The 16,606-nt window shown below is 44.2% G+C and overlaps 1 protein-coding gene across 1 annotated transcript in view; it reads left to right on the top strand.

Annotated features, from left to right (window-relative positions):
• Window positions 1-16,606, top strand: part of DNAH8 (dynein axonemal heavy chain 8) — a 585,957-nt gene that overhangs the window by 335,305 nt on the left and 234,046 nt on the right. Inside the window, exons 45-46 of the mRNA XM_034764627.1 lie at window positions 2,449-2,627; window positions 13,129-13,316. Coding sequence (XP_034620518.1) covers window positions 2,449-2,627; window positions 13,129-13,316 — 367 coding nt within the window. The remainder of the gene's footprint in view (window positions 1-2,448; window positions 2,628-13,128; window positions 13,317-16,606) is intronic.

Here is a 16,606-nt window from a genome sequence, read left to right as displayed (position 1 = left end):
GGTAGTGAAGTGCTTTGGAGGTTTCTGCAAACCTCCACTAATGTCATATATATAATCTTGGGGAGGAGGGAGAGGAAGACTGTATGAATCTTTGAATTCATGAGGCTGGTGTACTCTCTTTTGTGTCCCCTGTTAACACATGCAGGAAGTCCATGAGAGATTTTTGGCATTGGGGTGTAATAATTATCAAGCCCCTCTGGCTGTAGATGCCATGGTTGATCAATCTTGGATTCTTTCACATTTAACTGCATGATCGGCCCATTGCTTTGAAACTTGATCAGTCTTCTGACAAAAGTGCATCCAGTTCAGAGGCCATTCTTGGATTCTCATTGACTAACGTTGCCTTAGATAGGTTTTCTGGTATCGCCATAAGTTTGCCATTATCTGATATCTCCAGGCTACTACTGAATTCTGCTTCCAGTGTTCTCCAAATGTTTGTGACTTGAATTTTTTTTTTTAACACCCAGAGAGCTCATATTGGCCACCAATTTCTCTGGCATGTTCACCACTGATACAAGATGAGGCTTTGAGAACAAATTAGGCTATTTAGTTATTTGCACTGTCGTACATTTTTTTCTTTCATAAAGTATATACTGTCATCATCTTCACCTTGACAAAACTTCTGCTTTTCTGATGGTCTTGTGTAGGCTCTAACAAGATCTGTGATTTGTATGCGTCTGCTGCTACCATCTCCCTTTATGTAACAGCCAATATCTTTCTGTCCATCTTCTCTTTTCTTCTGCTCTTTTCTATACATTCCTGTTTGACCTGAGATCTACTGCTTGCAATGGTGGCTCTCAGGACTTGGTCTCTTTCACATAAATGATTACTTTTGTCATAAAATATACAGACTTTTTCTTATATTGTGGTGGATGATGCTCCCATTCCCCTTATTGATTTGCATGATTTATGGCCAACTTCTTCACTACAGGTGGATCATTTTGCCTATTTTTCATGCTGTTGCAGAGTTTTCTTGTGTGTAAATATCTTTCTGCAGTTTAGGTGGTAAAATGTTTGTTGCTTCATTGGTGTCTTTATAGTGAATAATGGTGGCACATTTTTGGATCTTGTCTCTTAAAAGATTCTTCCATGATTCCATGTCTCTTGGTTTGGTCAGTTCTGTGAAAGAAGCCTCCACATCACATATCACACACATGTTTTTAGATCTTTTACTCAGTTCGTGAATGCTTTTTGGGAACCTCTGAATCAGATTCGATTGTTCATTCAGTAATCACAATAGCATCACTGTCAAATCTGAAGCAAACACAGGAAAAAATATGTAAATCGTAGGTCACAGTACCTTATTATATACAAAAACTACCAAAAATTGATTTTAAGTTTAGAAATCGGTGTAGAATCAAATCATTTTTCATGTGAGGCATGACCTCCATTATTATGTATTTGGTAGTTGCCATGTTAATGGTTATGCAAATAAGACATTTTTTCATAGTATTCATTATTGTAATGTAAAAAAATGTAATTACCCAAAATTGGGTGAAGATGTATTCATGGAAATAGGCCTACCTCCACCTTTTAAGCTACCATGCAGAATGGTCCACCACATATTTTTGTAATATGAATGAAATAATATATTAAAAAATGGGAATTTGCCCACCCAGATGGTACTAAAAAGTTGTCTGGCTCATGGGCTAACAGTCCAGTAACCTACTTTTGTCCTTTAATTGTTCAGATGTCCTATATTTTCTTTATCACAACCCTAGAATTCATTTATACTTCGTGGAATCCTGCTCACTTGGGGTTAGATTACATCTTTAGACTTGGCCCTGAGCAAGGATGACTTATACTTAACTGCTCCTCCGTAGGAGTAGCTTTACAAAGGAATTGTGACTCAGAGGCACAGTCATTCCTGACCTCTGAGTAAATTACTGCAGCCCTTGAAAAGATGCATCTTATTTATTTCATTGGTATGGACACCTATTCTGACCTAAGGCTTTGTTCACTCTGTCTCTCTCCACCCTTTCCCATCCATTGTCTCACTGGGATGAATATCCAGAGAACAGGGGCTGTGCTCTACAACAGACCCAAGTCTGGGTAAATCAAGCAGTGGGGGTTGGGTGGCCTCCTTACTCTCCCAGATGGTCCAGCTTGACCAAGCAAAGCAGGGTCACAAGTTAGCCTTTTATTAAAGAAAGGTTGGATTGTGTCTTTAACTGCAGTTGCCCCAGGAGGCATTGTGTCTCAGAGAAATATCTCTGAGGCTCAATTCCCTCCCTGCTCCCCCTTTTCCTGGAGGTGGGGGAAGGGTAGGAGGATAATAATTTACTGTTGTCCTGTACTAGCCACAAATTACAATACCCCCTGAATTGTGTTGGATCAGATATGCTGGCTGGCATGTTGAGGGGGCTAATATTGCTTTATTATATGCATGTAGGTTTTATTTCTCATTTTCATCTGTAGTTAATTATAAATTTGAATTAACATTTACAGATGCTATATAACCTTAGCTCAGGCTTTGGGAATGAACATGGGAGGAGCTCCAGCAGGACCAGCTGGAACTGGTAAAACAGAAACTACAAAAGACATGGGAAAGGCTCTGGGAAAATATGTAGTAGTATTTAACTGTTCTGATCAAATGGACTTCAGAGGCTTGGGTAGGATTTTCAAAGGTAAGATTTTCCATGTTGCATGTACTGAGAAACAAAGAACAAATTACTTTTTTATTAAATCATAATAGCCACATAAAATAAAATTTTCACAGGCACTTAACCCCCATTTTCAATAGTGACTTAGGAGCAAGTAGAAGAACTCCTAAGTGCCTAAGAGCCTAAATCACTTTTGAAAATGAGTAGAAGTTCACTACTAACCTGCGACTGCCTCTGAGTGATTCACAAACGAGGGGAAGATGGGCATTCAGCAACCTAACTCTTCTGAGGGGCCAGATCCGATAGATGTGTTCAGAGCCTGCCTACTGGATCAGGCCCCAATAGATGAGCTTACACAAAATAGCTGGAGGGGCAGGACCTCCCTCATAACTTTTAGCCCTGTAGTTAGGGTACTCACTTGGGAGGTGCGAAAGTCCCCTCTCCATCTAAGAGAGAGAAGGGATTTGAACCAGGATCTACCACCTGTCAGGTGACTGCTCTAACCATTGGGCTATAAGCCTAATGTAGGGAGTCCTTCAGTCTCTCCTGTTGGAGCTGTTGCATTGTGGGTAAATAAGATAAGAATAATTGGAGCAGGGGGATTGGATCCTGGGTGTGCCACATCCTGGGTGACTGCTCTAATTGTCAGGCTATAGAATCAATCTTATGCTTGTATTCTCATTTTCACTTTCTTAGTCATTTTAAATATTAATGCCTATCCATACAAATATGCTTTCCTGAGATACACTCATTTAGTCTTTTTCAATAATAGATGTATTACACACAAAGTTAAAAGAACATTATCAGAGTTGCAAAGTCAAGAAATCAAAGTTAAGAAATTCCAGAATTGCCTGGGTTCAGCTCCTTGAGTACGCATTATAATGTACTCTTTAATTACATGATCAAAAGTTTGCTTGTCCCAGTTATTGGTGACCTGAGATAACTGCAGTGAAAACATGCAGTCCCAGCCAAGCCGAAGTATCTGTACATGTTAATCTTCCAATCCCTTCCCACTAGCCCCCTGAGCAGTTAATCCCGAGTGCCATCTACCCATACTTTGATCATTGACTGGAAGGCAGCGGAGGGCAACAAAAATGATTAGGGGGCTGGAGCACATGACAAATGAGGAGAGGCTGAGGGAACTGGGATTATTTAGTCTGCAGAAGAGAAGAATGAGGGGGGATTTGATAGCTGCTTTCAACTATCTGAAAGGGGGTTCCAAAGAGGATGGATCTAGACTGTTCTCAGTGGTAGCAGATGACAGAACAAGGAGTAATGGTCTCAAGTTGGGGGAAGTTTAGGTTGGATATTAGGAAAAACTTTTTTACTAGGAGGGTGGTGCAGCACTGGAATGGGTTACCTAGGGACGTGGTGGAATCTCCATCATTAGAGGTTTTTAAAGCCCGGCTTGACAAAGCCCTGGCTGGGATGATTTAGTTGGGGGTTGGTCCTGCTTTGAGTAGGGGGTTGGACTAGATGACCTCCTGAGGTCCCTTCCAACCCTGATATTCTGTGATATATGTACCTTCATATGCATCTGCTCAGCTCCTTGGTCCCATTGTTTGTGTATTTTCTGTAGCTGCACCCCTCAACCACTCTAAGAAGAAAATATGATTACTTAGCTCTATTGTAACAGTACTTCGAATTATGGTTCACATGTGTATTCCACCACCTGCCCTATGTCCCCTCTGCACTGGCATTTTCAGACACATTTCCAATGTAAAGGAACTGAGAGTGGAAGGGGAGAGGGGAAGGTTGGGATGGCACCGCACTTATATAGCCTTAGAAAGGGCCATGGGAAGGTGCAGAGTGCCTGTGCCACCTTGATGGGTACTGTAACAGAAAGCTCTCTGGCTCCAGCTTGCTGGGTGTGCACACATTCCTGTGTGGAATACATGAATGAACCACATTTCAAAGAACAACTGTTGTAATACAGGCAAGTAACCACTTTATACTCTTTCCTAGGGCAGTTCTCTAAACAGCATAAATGCTCAGACCACTCTTGACCTCCAAAGCCAAAAAAAAAAATGACTGCTTCATCTTTCTCAGAGTCCTCAGTGTGGGATTTTTCTGCCCAGAGATTAGCCACTCCAATATCAAAGGCAGAGCATACCTTTTGGCTTGCCACTCCCTGGTACTGCCCCATACTGGCTCTCATAGAGCATGGCCTTTGACTTCTGTACCCATTCCAGGATGATCAAGACTGGCTACTTCATCAGTGGCAACAGTGGATCCACCATCAGTGTTGTTGGTAGGGCAGTGGACATTATTGGTACTGACCCTGCCAGAGCCCTATGTAGCTGCAAAAGATATGCTCTTCCTCTTGGTACCACTTCACTGCTCATCCAAACTAACCCTTGTCGGGGCTGTCACATGCAGTGCAGACATCAGCACTGACATTGGGGTCTGTTATAGTAACTGTGACCAGAGGTCCTCAGTCTCCTTTATGACTTCACCCAGACTACAGGTTCTGCATTGCCTCAGTGCATGGTACCAATAGCTAGGAAGCCCCTGATGTTGCCCCTGGTATCTCAGTCCTGCCATATATCACTGTCCTGACCTCTGATGGCACCTTCTAGTACCACACCACCCTTGCCTTTGGAGCATTCTGATCCTCGTGGAGTCTGAAGTGGGTTCCTATGTCTCCCCCTATGTCTTGTCTGGTACCAGATGACATTAAGCTGTACCCAAAGCTCCTGGAAAGGATGGCTACATCACTTGGTATCCAGATGGAGCTCTTGGAGCAGAGTCCTCATAATCTCATGGACATTTTATGCCCCAGCTATATCAGGGAAAGATGCCCTTCCTGTAAGTAAGGCTATAATGCAGCTCATTACGTCCCAATGGCAAACCCCTTCATCAGTCATGCTTGTGGCAAAGTGCATAGAACATAAATGCCAAGTTCTGTCCCAGACATATGGACACTTCTATCAACACTTCCTTGCCAGGCTCTCTGATAATGGTAGGTAGTAAATAAAAGACCACTGCCAAGGTAGAGCAAAAGCTGCCCTCAAAGAAAAGGACACACAAAAATTATATATATTTTTTTGATAAAAGGTATTATTCAATTGCAGTGGTACATCTGCATATAGCTACCTATCAGACTTTCTTATCCTGATACGACTATTAAAATGTGGCTATTATATTCAGATTCCTAAACAAGCTACCTGAGGACTGTAGGAACAAGTTTCAGTTCCTTCTGATGGAGAGTCGTTTGATCTTCCAAGCTGCTCTTCAGACTTTCCTTGATGCTTCAGACTTAGCTGCAAGGGTCATGGTGACAGCCATAACATGCACCATTTGTAGTGGCTTCAGTTGCTGGAGATTCCTGTAGAGTTGCAGCAGACTCTTGAAGACCTCCTCTTTGAAGGCTGTGCTTTATTTTTCTTTAAGCCTGACGAGGAAGTACACACTCTGAAAGTCTCCAGGGCTGTGCAAAAGTCACTGGTCTTTATATGCCAGCCTGGGAAAGCACTATGTTTCAGCATCAGTTTCAGCTGAAACAGCAGTATTACCTACACAGACACCTGGACCAGTTCAGGTACAAACACAGACAACTTAGAAGAAGGCCTATTCCATCTACCTCTGTGGTCATTTTCATTCAGACAGCTGCAGGCCTCAAAGGAGCCTGTTTGACTCCTCTGTCAAGGATAGCCTACTTGTCAGATCCAATCTCTGTTTCTCCTACTTCCTATGTGTGTAGCAGTCCATCACCTCAAACAAGTGGCTGCTAAGAACAGTGGAATGTGGATATACCCTGAAGTTCCTTTCTTTCCCCTCCTTGCCCCCCCTTCCCTGTCCCTTTTCAGGGACCCATATCCAAGTCTGTACTAAGACAAGTGCAAACTCTTCATTCTTTGGGAATTGACCCCTCAGTACCAGGAAAGGGGTTTCTACTCCCACTACTTCCTATATCCAAAACAAAACAAGACTCGGGCCACTTCTAGACCTTCAGAACTTGAACAAATACATCAAGAATCTGAGGTTCCTTGTGGTTTCCCTTGTAGCTTCATCAGAGCCAAGTGATTGGTATGCTGACCTTGATTTGTGAGATGCATATTTCCACATGGCAATCTACCCAGGCCACAGAATATTCCTAAGGTGCATAATAGGAAGAGATCACTTGCAGTTCACAGTTCTACCATTTGGCCTATCATCTGCATTGAGGACTTTCACTAGATTCATGGTGGTGGTAGCAGCTTGCCTCCACCATTGGGATGTCCAAACTGGATGATTGGTTAGTGTGGGGTCATTCCTGTCAACAAGTGGAAGGAAGTATCTATTGCATGCTCTCTCTGTTCCAATCCCTAGGCCTGGAAGTGAACAAGAGACATTGATCCTCAAAGCTCTCCAGAGAATAGAATTTATTGGGGCAGTCCTGGGGGTTTCAGCTCCAACCCAGGTTGTTTCTTCTTTGAGACCCCTGTGTGCCATTCAGAAGCAGTCCCCAAAGCTCAGTAAGGAACTCCTCAGCTCCTAGGACCTATGGTAGCATGGACTTGTGACCTCCCCCTCCCCTATTCCAGACTGCATCTCAGGCTTGCACGCACAGCCCAGGTCAATTACTGCCCTCATATGCACCATCTGGACAAGCTAGTGTTTATTCCAGGCAAAAGGTTGGTGGATGAATCATGGCATGTAGGAGAGTCCATTCTCACCACTCTCCCCTCTATGATCAGATGATGGGTGCTTCTGCCACGATGTGGGGAGTGCATTTGGGCAATCTAAAGGGTCATGGCTTGTGGTCTCTCACGAGGTCCAATTACACATAAATGTTCTTGAGTTACATGCAATATCCAGAGTGTGTCAGTTTCTTCCACACATACAGGACAGAATCAAATCAATCATCCAGGTGCTCACTGACAATACCACAGTAGTGTTTTTATGTGTACAAACAGGAGGGTGCCATATTAGGCAGCTTGTCTCAGGAGGCAATCAAGCTGTGGATTTCTGCATATGGAATTTACTAACCCTCAAAGCATCTCACCTGCTGGGAGTCCAGAATGCTCTAGCAGACTGCCCGAACAAGTCATTCAATTTGGATCACAAATGGTCTCTCCAGCTGGCTACTCTAAGATCAGTTTTTCAAGTAGGGGTTGTCTCTACAGTTGATTTGCTTGCAACTCTCCAGAACTGGAAGTGTTCCTGATTCTGTTCAAGTATAGGTCACAGCCCCGAGTCCATCTCAGATGCATTCCTCTTTTCATTGGACAAGTCTCGGGCCACTTGTAGCCATCAGTGCGTCTTATCCCCAGGGTTATTGTCAAGCTGAAACAAGAACAAGGCAAAATTATCCTAATTGTTTCATATTGGCCAAGGACATTGTGGTACTCCGATCTACACAAGCCATTCCTTCAAGAACCTACTTCTAATAAAAAATCTGATATTCTAGAATCATGGGCAGGTGTTGCACCTGAATCCTCAGTCGGTGTAGCTCATGGCCTACTTCCTCAGCAATTAAACCCAGAGGAGGCGCACTATTCGATAGCAGTTCAGAATGTCCTGCTCAATAGCAGGAAACCACCCAAAAGATCTACTTACCTTAGTAATTGGAAGTTTCTTCTAACTGGGCAATTAGTCATGGTGTGTCTCCTACACAATCTACAATTCAAAAGATTTTGGATTATTTATTACACCTTAAAGGTCTGGCAGTCAGCTCCATCAAGGTGCATCTGATCGCAATACAGGCATGCAATGCTGAAATTGAGGGCAGGACTGTATCTCTAACCCTATGACTACCAGCTTCCTAAAAGCTCTAGAGAGGTTGCTCCCACCATGAGAGAGCCTACTCCACTGTGGGATTTGAATTTAGTACTGTCAACTCTTATGGGACCTCTTTTTGAGCCTTTAGCCTCCTGCTTGTTGTTACACCTCTCAGCAAAGGTGGCCTTTTTAATAGCCATCTCCACTACAAGGAGAGTGGGGGAACAGTGTACCCTGGCAATGAATCCTCCATTTACCATTTTTTTTACAAAGACAAGGTGTGGCTTAGCCCACACCCTAAGTTTCTTTCCAAAGTAGCATCTGATTTCCATCTCAATCAGTCAATGTACTTATCTGTAATCTTTTCAAAGCCACATGCTCACAAAGATGAACAGAAGCACCACACTTTGGATGTTTGCCGGGCCCTGGCTTATTACTTGAATAAACCAAAGATCTTCCAGTTCTCTTCTAAACTTTTTTTACTTTGTGCAGAATGAATGAGAAGCCATCTTGTCGCCAAATGGATCACTAGCTGTGTTGTCATATGCTATGCTGCCAAGGGTATTGTGCTCTTAAGAAGCTGTTAGAACAGTGGTCCCCAAACTTTTTACCTCGTGCCCCCCATCCCTGTCTGTGCACCCTTTCCCCACAAGCTGGGGCCGGGAGGGGGGGATGTGGACATGGGTAAGGGGGCCAAGACTTGGGCCACAGCTGGGGGACAGGAGCGGAGCCCGGGTGTGGAGTCAGCAGCCGGGCCCAGGAGTGAAGCTGGGTGGCGCTCCCACCCTCCATGGGTGCTAGCCTGGGCCCCAGCTGAGCTCCCTGAACATTCCTTGGCACCCCCTTGGGGGGCATGCCCCCCCAGTTTGGGGACCTCTGTGTTAGAGCATCATCTAGAGCACGTTCCACCTCCTCAGTGTTCGTGGGGAAAGATCCATCGTGGACATCTGCAGAGCAGAGACATGGTCCTCAGACCACATATTAGCTAGATGCTGTGTAACTATTGATGCATCAAGGGAAGATGTGAATGTGGGCTGAGTGGTCCTGCAGTCCCTCTTCCAATGATACTCCTAGTCCCCACTCCAATGAAAACCGTTTAGGTGTCCCCTACAGGGTAAGAGACATATACAATCACTTGAAGAGAAGAGTTACTTTTTGTGACTACTGTTCTTCAAGATGTGTTCCATTACCCAACCCACCCTCCTTCCCCAATGCATTGGAATCTAATTTCTAAGATTCTGGTATAAAGGTACTGAAGGATGGGCTAGTCAGCTCCACCCTTTATCCCTTCGACTCGGAGGATGTGGGATGCCAGGGCACAGGGTTGGCCGCTCTGCAGGTATTGCTAGGGAAAACTCTCCTGCACATCCCTGCACATATGTACAGTGTAATGAACATATGTAATACATCTCAAAGAACAACACTTATGAAAAGGTGAGTAACCATTTCTTTTCCTTTAACCTTATTCTTGGAAATGGCTGAAATCTTCTTAAATAGTCAACTTGAGGCAGACACCCAGCCTGGAAAATTTCAGCCCAAACAACTAAGGTGTGGCAAAGTTGTAAGCAACTAACAACTGGGTCTTTACACCCCATCATCTCAGGCATTGGCACCCTGACATCAGGATTGTCTGGCTATGTAGACTCCCTCCTCAGGCCCTACGTTACCGGCACTCCTAGCTTTCTTCGAGACACCACTGACTTCCTGAGGAAACTACAATCCATTAGTGATCTTCCTGAAAACACCATCCTAGCCACTATGGATATAGAAGCCCTCTACACCAACATTCCACACAAAGATGGACTACAAGCCATCAGGAACAGTATCCCCAATAATGTCACGCCAACTTGGTGACTGAACTTTGTAACTTTGTCCTCAACCATAACTATTTCACATTTGGGGACAATGTGTACCTTCAAATCAGCGGCACTGCTATGGGTAGCCGCATGGCCCCACAGTATGCCAACATTTTTATGGCTGACTTAGAACAACGCTTCCTCAGCTCTCGTCCCCTAATGCCCCTACTCTACTTGCCCCACATTGATGACATCTTCATCATCTGGACCCAGGGAAAAGAAGCCCTTGAGGAATTCCATCATGATTTCAACAATTTCCACCCCATCATCAACCTCAGCCTGGACCGGTCCACACAAGAGATCCACTTCCTGGACACTACAGTACTAATAAACGATGGCCACATAAACACCACCCTATACCAGAAACCTACTGACCGCTATACTTACCTACATGCCTCCAGCTTTCATCCAGACCACACCACTCGATCCATTGTCTACAGCCAAGCTCTACGATACAATCACATTTGCTCCAACCCCTCAGACAGAGACAAACACCTACAAGATCTCTATCAAGCGTTCTTACAACTACAATACCCACCTGCTGAAGTGAAAAAACAAATTGACAGAGTCAGAAGAGTACCCAGAAGTCACCTACTACAGGACAGGCCCAACAAAGAAAGTAACAGAACACCACTAGCCATCACCTTCAGCCCCCAACTAAAACCTCTCCAGCGCATCATCAAGGATCTACAACCTATCCTGAAGGACGATCCATCACTCTCACAAATCTTGGGAGACAGGCCAGTCCTTGCTTACAGACAGCCTCCAAACCTGAAGCAAATACTCACCAGCAACCACACACCACACAACAAAAACACTAATCCAGGAACCTATCCTTGCAACAAAGCCCGTTGCCAACTCTGTCCACATATCTATTCAGGGGATACCATCATAGGACCTAATCTCATCAGCCACACTGTCAGGAGCTCGTTCACCTGCACATCTACCAATGTGATATATGCCATCATGTGCCAGCAATGCCCCTCTGCCATGTACATTGGCCAAACCAAACAGTCTCTACGTAAAAGAATAAATGGACACAAATCAGACGTCAAGAATTATAACATTCAAAAACCAGTTGGAGAACACTTCAATCTCCCTGGCCACTCGATTACAGACCTAAAAGTTGCAATATTACAGCAAAAAAACTTCAAAAACAGACTCCAACGAGAGACTGCTGAATTGGAATTAATTTGCAAATCGGACACCATTAAATTAGGTTTGAACAAAGACTGGGAGTGGATGGGCCATTACACAAAGTAAAACTATTTCCCCATGCTTATTTCCCCTCCCCCCCAGTTCCTCATATCTCCCTGTCAATTGCTGGAAATGGGCCATTTTCATTACCACTACAAACAGTTCTCCCCCCCCAGATAAAACCTGATCACTCTCCTTATAGTGTGTATAGTAACACCCATTGTTTCATGTTCTCTGTGTGTATATATATATATATCTTACTACTGTATTTTCCACTACATGCATCCGATGAAGTAGGCTGTAGCCCACGAAAGCTTATGCTCAAATAAATTTGTTAGTCTCTAAGGTGCCACAAGTACTCCTGTTCTTTTTGCGGATACAGACTAACACGGCTGCTACTCTGAAACCTGGGTCTTTATAGTGTCCGCAACATTAATAATAGGTGGTGCTACCAGCCCTTCCTATACTAATTTTGTTTTAAAAGCTTCATAATTAGGATGCTAGTCAGATTCTTGTCATTTAATAGAAAAGTGTCAAGATACTGCCTTTTTGGAACTCCATGAATATTGTAGAGAGAGAGATTAGGTTTTTTTAAGTACAATAGCAAAGGCCAGGAGGAAGTGTGTGACAGCTGGAGAGAAAGCATTCTTGGCTGAGGGGATCTGGATGTGGAATGAACTTCCACAGGAGATTAGGTGAATCTAAAGTCTTGCCAGCTTTAGGAAATACTGCAAAATTTTCCTCTTCCAAAAGCCATTTCTACTCTAGCAAGAATGACATTCACAAGATTGACACCCTCATCTAACCAAACACTCTGCCCACAGGAAAAAAACACCCAACACCCTGAAACAAACAGATAAACCAAACAATAAAATGAAAATGCTATAGCCAAAGTAGAGATTTTACCCCCAAAAGAAAAGAGTCAGATTCTAGGAAGTCCACTAGGAATTTCAATATTGGTATTAATTTAATGTGGAAGGTACTTAGATATTGCAGTGATAGGCAGCCATACAAAATCCATAAATAGATAACATACAATTTAAAAAAATTACATTTACAAATCTATATGAAGTTATTCATGGTGAAAGTCTGAAATCTGGGAGCTGTGTTTACAGAAAGGGAAAGTAAGAGGACAGGAATACTAGTAGATACTGAGGAAAAGAGAAGCCATGTAGCTGTAAAAAGGTACTTTTCAGTTTCTGAAGTTCTGATCTGAAAAAAGATGCAGAAAGTGTGACTGAGTGATTTTAGAAAGATAGATTACATACCAGTAATCCTGATTACATAGTCCACCTTTTTATTCTCACAATTTTAGCATGAGTCTTGTGATCGTGTTCTGTTTAAAGTCCCAGGTGCTGGAGACAAGTGATTACATAAGAATCTTAGCTTTAACTTAAAAAAAAAAGTAGTAAAAGTTTCTAGACTTCATGGTTGCAGAGGAAAGCTTGAAAGTGTGACCCAAGTGCACCACGAAGACTTAAAAAATAGAAGGCAGATAAAAAGAACCCAAATCTCATTTATTTTTTTGTAAATTAAGAAACTAATCTTTATACTGAGTTATAGGTCCAACTGTAGGAAAACCTGTATCCAAGACTTGGCAATTCCCTGACGAATTTAAAAATTGTATTCTGGTTGAGTTCCACTGTTAAGAAGTTTGTGTACTGAACTGCCTGCAATATGTGCAGGAAGAGAGGTGCAGACCAAATAGCTTAGGCTTGTGGGGGAATCGTTTCCATGTCATCAGCCACATTTTCCTTTTCCCATTGCAGGTCTTGCACAGTCAGGTTCCTGGGGATGCTTCGATGAATTTAACAGAATTGAATTACCTGTTTTATCAGTTGCAGCACAACAAATTTATATTATTTTAACAGCAAGGAAAGAAAGGAAAAAGCAATTCATATTTTCTGATGGAGATTGTGTAGATTTAAATCCAGAGTTCGGAATTTTTCTTACAATGGTAAATATATGAATGGAAGAGTGTAATTTGGTAATCTTTGATAAGAGAAGACAAATTATATAAATTAATAATATAGTAACTTGAAAACAATGCATATTGTTAATTACATTGTAGTATCTACATAGTAATGATTTTGAAACAATAAGTATGCAATACCTTACCACCACACTATCTCCTGAAAATGTTTTTTGAATTTTTTTAAAACCAAAGCCCAGATATTTTTGCCTAAATGAATGCTGCTTCCTTCTGTATAATGAATCATGAATGTGAATTACCTATGAATGTATTAATAGTTTTGTTCCTTATTTCATGATAGTGATGGCTAGTCCTCTAAAAAGATTGCCACAGATCTCGGGGGTGGGGGTCTTAATTTTTAATAGTATGCAAATTCTGAACCCCTGCAGTAAAATATTCTTGATGTTCTTGATGTGCTTCTCCATATATATTCTGCTTTTGGCATGCATACATCCCCAAGCACTCAAGATTGGAATATTTGGGCCAGCAAAGTCTGTTGGGCTGTGCCTGTGTTTTGAGTGCCCTCATGTCCCTTTCTTTTGCTCACACACACACAACTGAGGGCACAAAGGTCAGAGTGGGGCCAAACAACCCTCAGCGCTCTCTTACCTCCCATGGTTGCAAGATGGAACTGCAAGCCAGTGTTTCTTTCTCTTGTGCACATGCATATCTAAAACAAATGCATTGTATATAATTAACACTTTAGAATAGCTTTAGTAGTTAGGATTAGTATAGGTTTATTAAATTTCTGTTACAGGTAAATTTTTTCTAGTTAGCTGGTACCAGGCTTCAGCCTTTATGGATGAGCAAAACCTCAAATAATGTCCCTCATGTGAGGCAGCTGTATCCCTCAGTGATGGTCATATAAGTTGTCCATTAGACTTGTTGAGAAAAAAGTTTATCCAGATCCAGATATACAGAATAAACCCATATCTGAGCAGTCTTCCTGAAATGCCCTGCAGCCAGCTCTTGGACTCCTGCTCAGGGGCGGCAGGTTTGTATAATTTTTGGTAGTGCCCAGAACGGGTCCAAGTCCCGCCCTCCCCTATACCTGCTTTGTAAGCTGGGGTGGGGCTGGAGATGAAGGGTTTGGGGTATGGGAGGAGGGTTCATGGTGCAGGAGGGGGCTCAGGGCTGGGGCAGAGCGTTAGGTTGTGAGGTCTTTGGTTGGGGGTGTGGACGCTGGGGTGGGGCGGGGCTGGGGATGAGGACTTTGGGGTGCAGGCAGGCTGCCCCCGGCTGGGGCCAGAAAGGAGGACTCCCTCCCCCCCCCCAGCTCTCTCCCCACCTCCTGGCAGCACACTCACCTCACACCACTGTCACTGCACGAGCTCCTAGGGCCCCTCTTAGGTCCAGGAAGCCCCCTTGCCTCCCCTGTGGTGGGTGTGGGGGGAGCTGCCATCACGTGGGCATCTCCTCCCCTGCTGCTGCCCCTCACTGTAGCCTCACTGGGGGTAGGGCTGCCCCTTGCCCAACATGGGACAGGAGCAGTGACCGCGGATGGGGGGTACCCTGTGCTGGTGGAGGGTCCCACCGGAAAAAAGAAGGGTCCATCCGAGGTGGAAAGGCAGGGTCAGGGTCAGCCTGCCCTGGCACTAGTGATTGAGGGGTGCTAGGACCCTGCGGCCGTTGATGCCAGGAGCTAGCAGGAAGGAGCGCAGCGTGGAGCTGCAGGGGGCAGGTGCCCAGGGCGCAGGCAGGGATGCTCGAGGAAGGCACGCCGGGGTGGCAGGTGGGGCTGGGGGAGAGACCAGGCCCCAAACATTGGTGGAGCTGGGCCCCTGTGCCCTGAATATTGCTGGAGCATGGGCACCATAGGCCCATATAACTCTCCACCCCTGCTCCTGCTCCCATGAAACACGCTCCTTGGTTACTCCTGTTGTTAAGTATTCATCACTGACTGTTAGTGGTAGGACACAGAATACTTCTTCTAAAGCACAAGCAGAGGTCTCTAATAAAGAGGCATAGTTTGCCTCATTCCTTCTCAGCCAAGGGTAGTACAAGGCCTAAATTAGATCATTCAGACACTCATAAAGACTCTAGTCGCTGTACATCAATATTAGCCATTGTCTCTGGCACAAGCTCCACAGCTCTCAATACTGACATCAGAGCTCACTCTAGAAGTACCAGGTATATTGGTATCACCATTGTCAGCAACTTCCACCCAGTGCTGTCATCCTCAAGATGTTGTTCACAGTACCAGCTGTCTTAACTGAGATTCATAGTAGTGGGTAAATCTAGTGATATCCACCCTTCCTGAGTCACCACTATTGTCTTTGGTACCAAATACAATCCTTGGTACTGGCAAGCATTCTTCATTGGGCCCTGGGGCCCCTACCAAATCAGATCCTCCACTGGTAGAGAATTATTACTTTTCCACATCTGCTTCAGACTGCAGTTGGGAGAGAGGTCTCCCACATATTCCCCAAGATCTCAATGCATCTCATAGAGATTCCAGAGCACGAGGCTACCCTAGTAGACACAAGAGATATAAGAGGGACATCCTCTCAGGTATCCTACACCACAGTCCCTTGTGCATTTCACTTCTGGCTCCCATGCTTGGCCATACTGGGCACCACAGGATCTTCAACATGCCAGAAAACCCACCTTAGCCTCCAGCTTTCATCCAGACCACACCACATGATCCATTGTCTACAGCCAAGCTCTAAGATACAACCGCATTTGCTCCAACCCCTTAGACAGAGACAAACGCCTACAAGATCTCTATCAAGCATTCTTACAACTACAATACCCACCTGCTGAAGTGAAGAAACAGATTGACAGAATCAGAAGAGTACCCACAAGTCACCTACTACAGGACAGTCCCAACAAAGAAAGTAACAGAACCCCACTAGCCGTCACCTTCAGCCCCTAACTAAAACCTCTCCAGTGCATCATCAAGGATCTACAACTTATCCTGAAGGACGATCCCTCACTCTCACAGATCTTGGGAGACATGCCAGTCCTCGCTTACAGACAGCCCCCCAACCTGAAGCAAATACTCACCAGCAACCACACACAACAGAACAAAAACACTAACCCAGGAACCTATCCTTGCAACAAAGCCCATTGCCAACTCTGTCCACTGTGATACAGGAGGGCCAGGGAGCAGTGGGAGAGTGGTAGAGGGGAAGTATATAAGCCCTAGGTTAATTAAGGCATGGTTCCCTGTAGACTAGGGAGGGTTGCTACAGGTTAATTGGAGCACCTGTAGTCTATTAAGGCCCTGTTAGCAACCTATTAAACCTCCCTGCTTCAGGCAGTCAAGAGAGAAG

This window comes from Trachemys scripta, chromosome 3 (genome assembly GCF_013100865.1).
Source record: "Trachemys scripta elegans isolate TJP31775 chromosome 3, CAS_Tse_1.0, whole genome shotgun sequence".
Classification (NCBI taxonomy): domain Eukaryota; kingdom Metazoa; phylum Chordata; order Testudines; family Emydidae; genus Trachemys; species Trachemys scripta.
The sequence above is the reverse complement of the archived record's forward strand: the minus strand, read 5'-3'. Positions and strand labels throughout refer to the sequence as shown.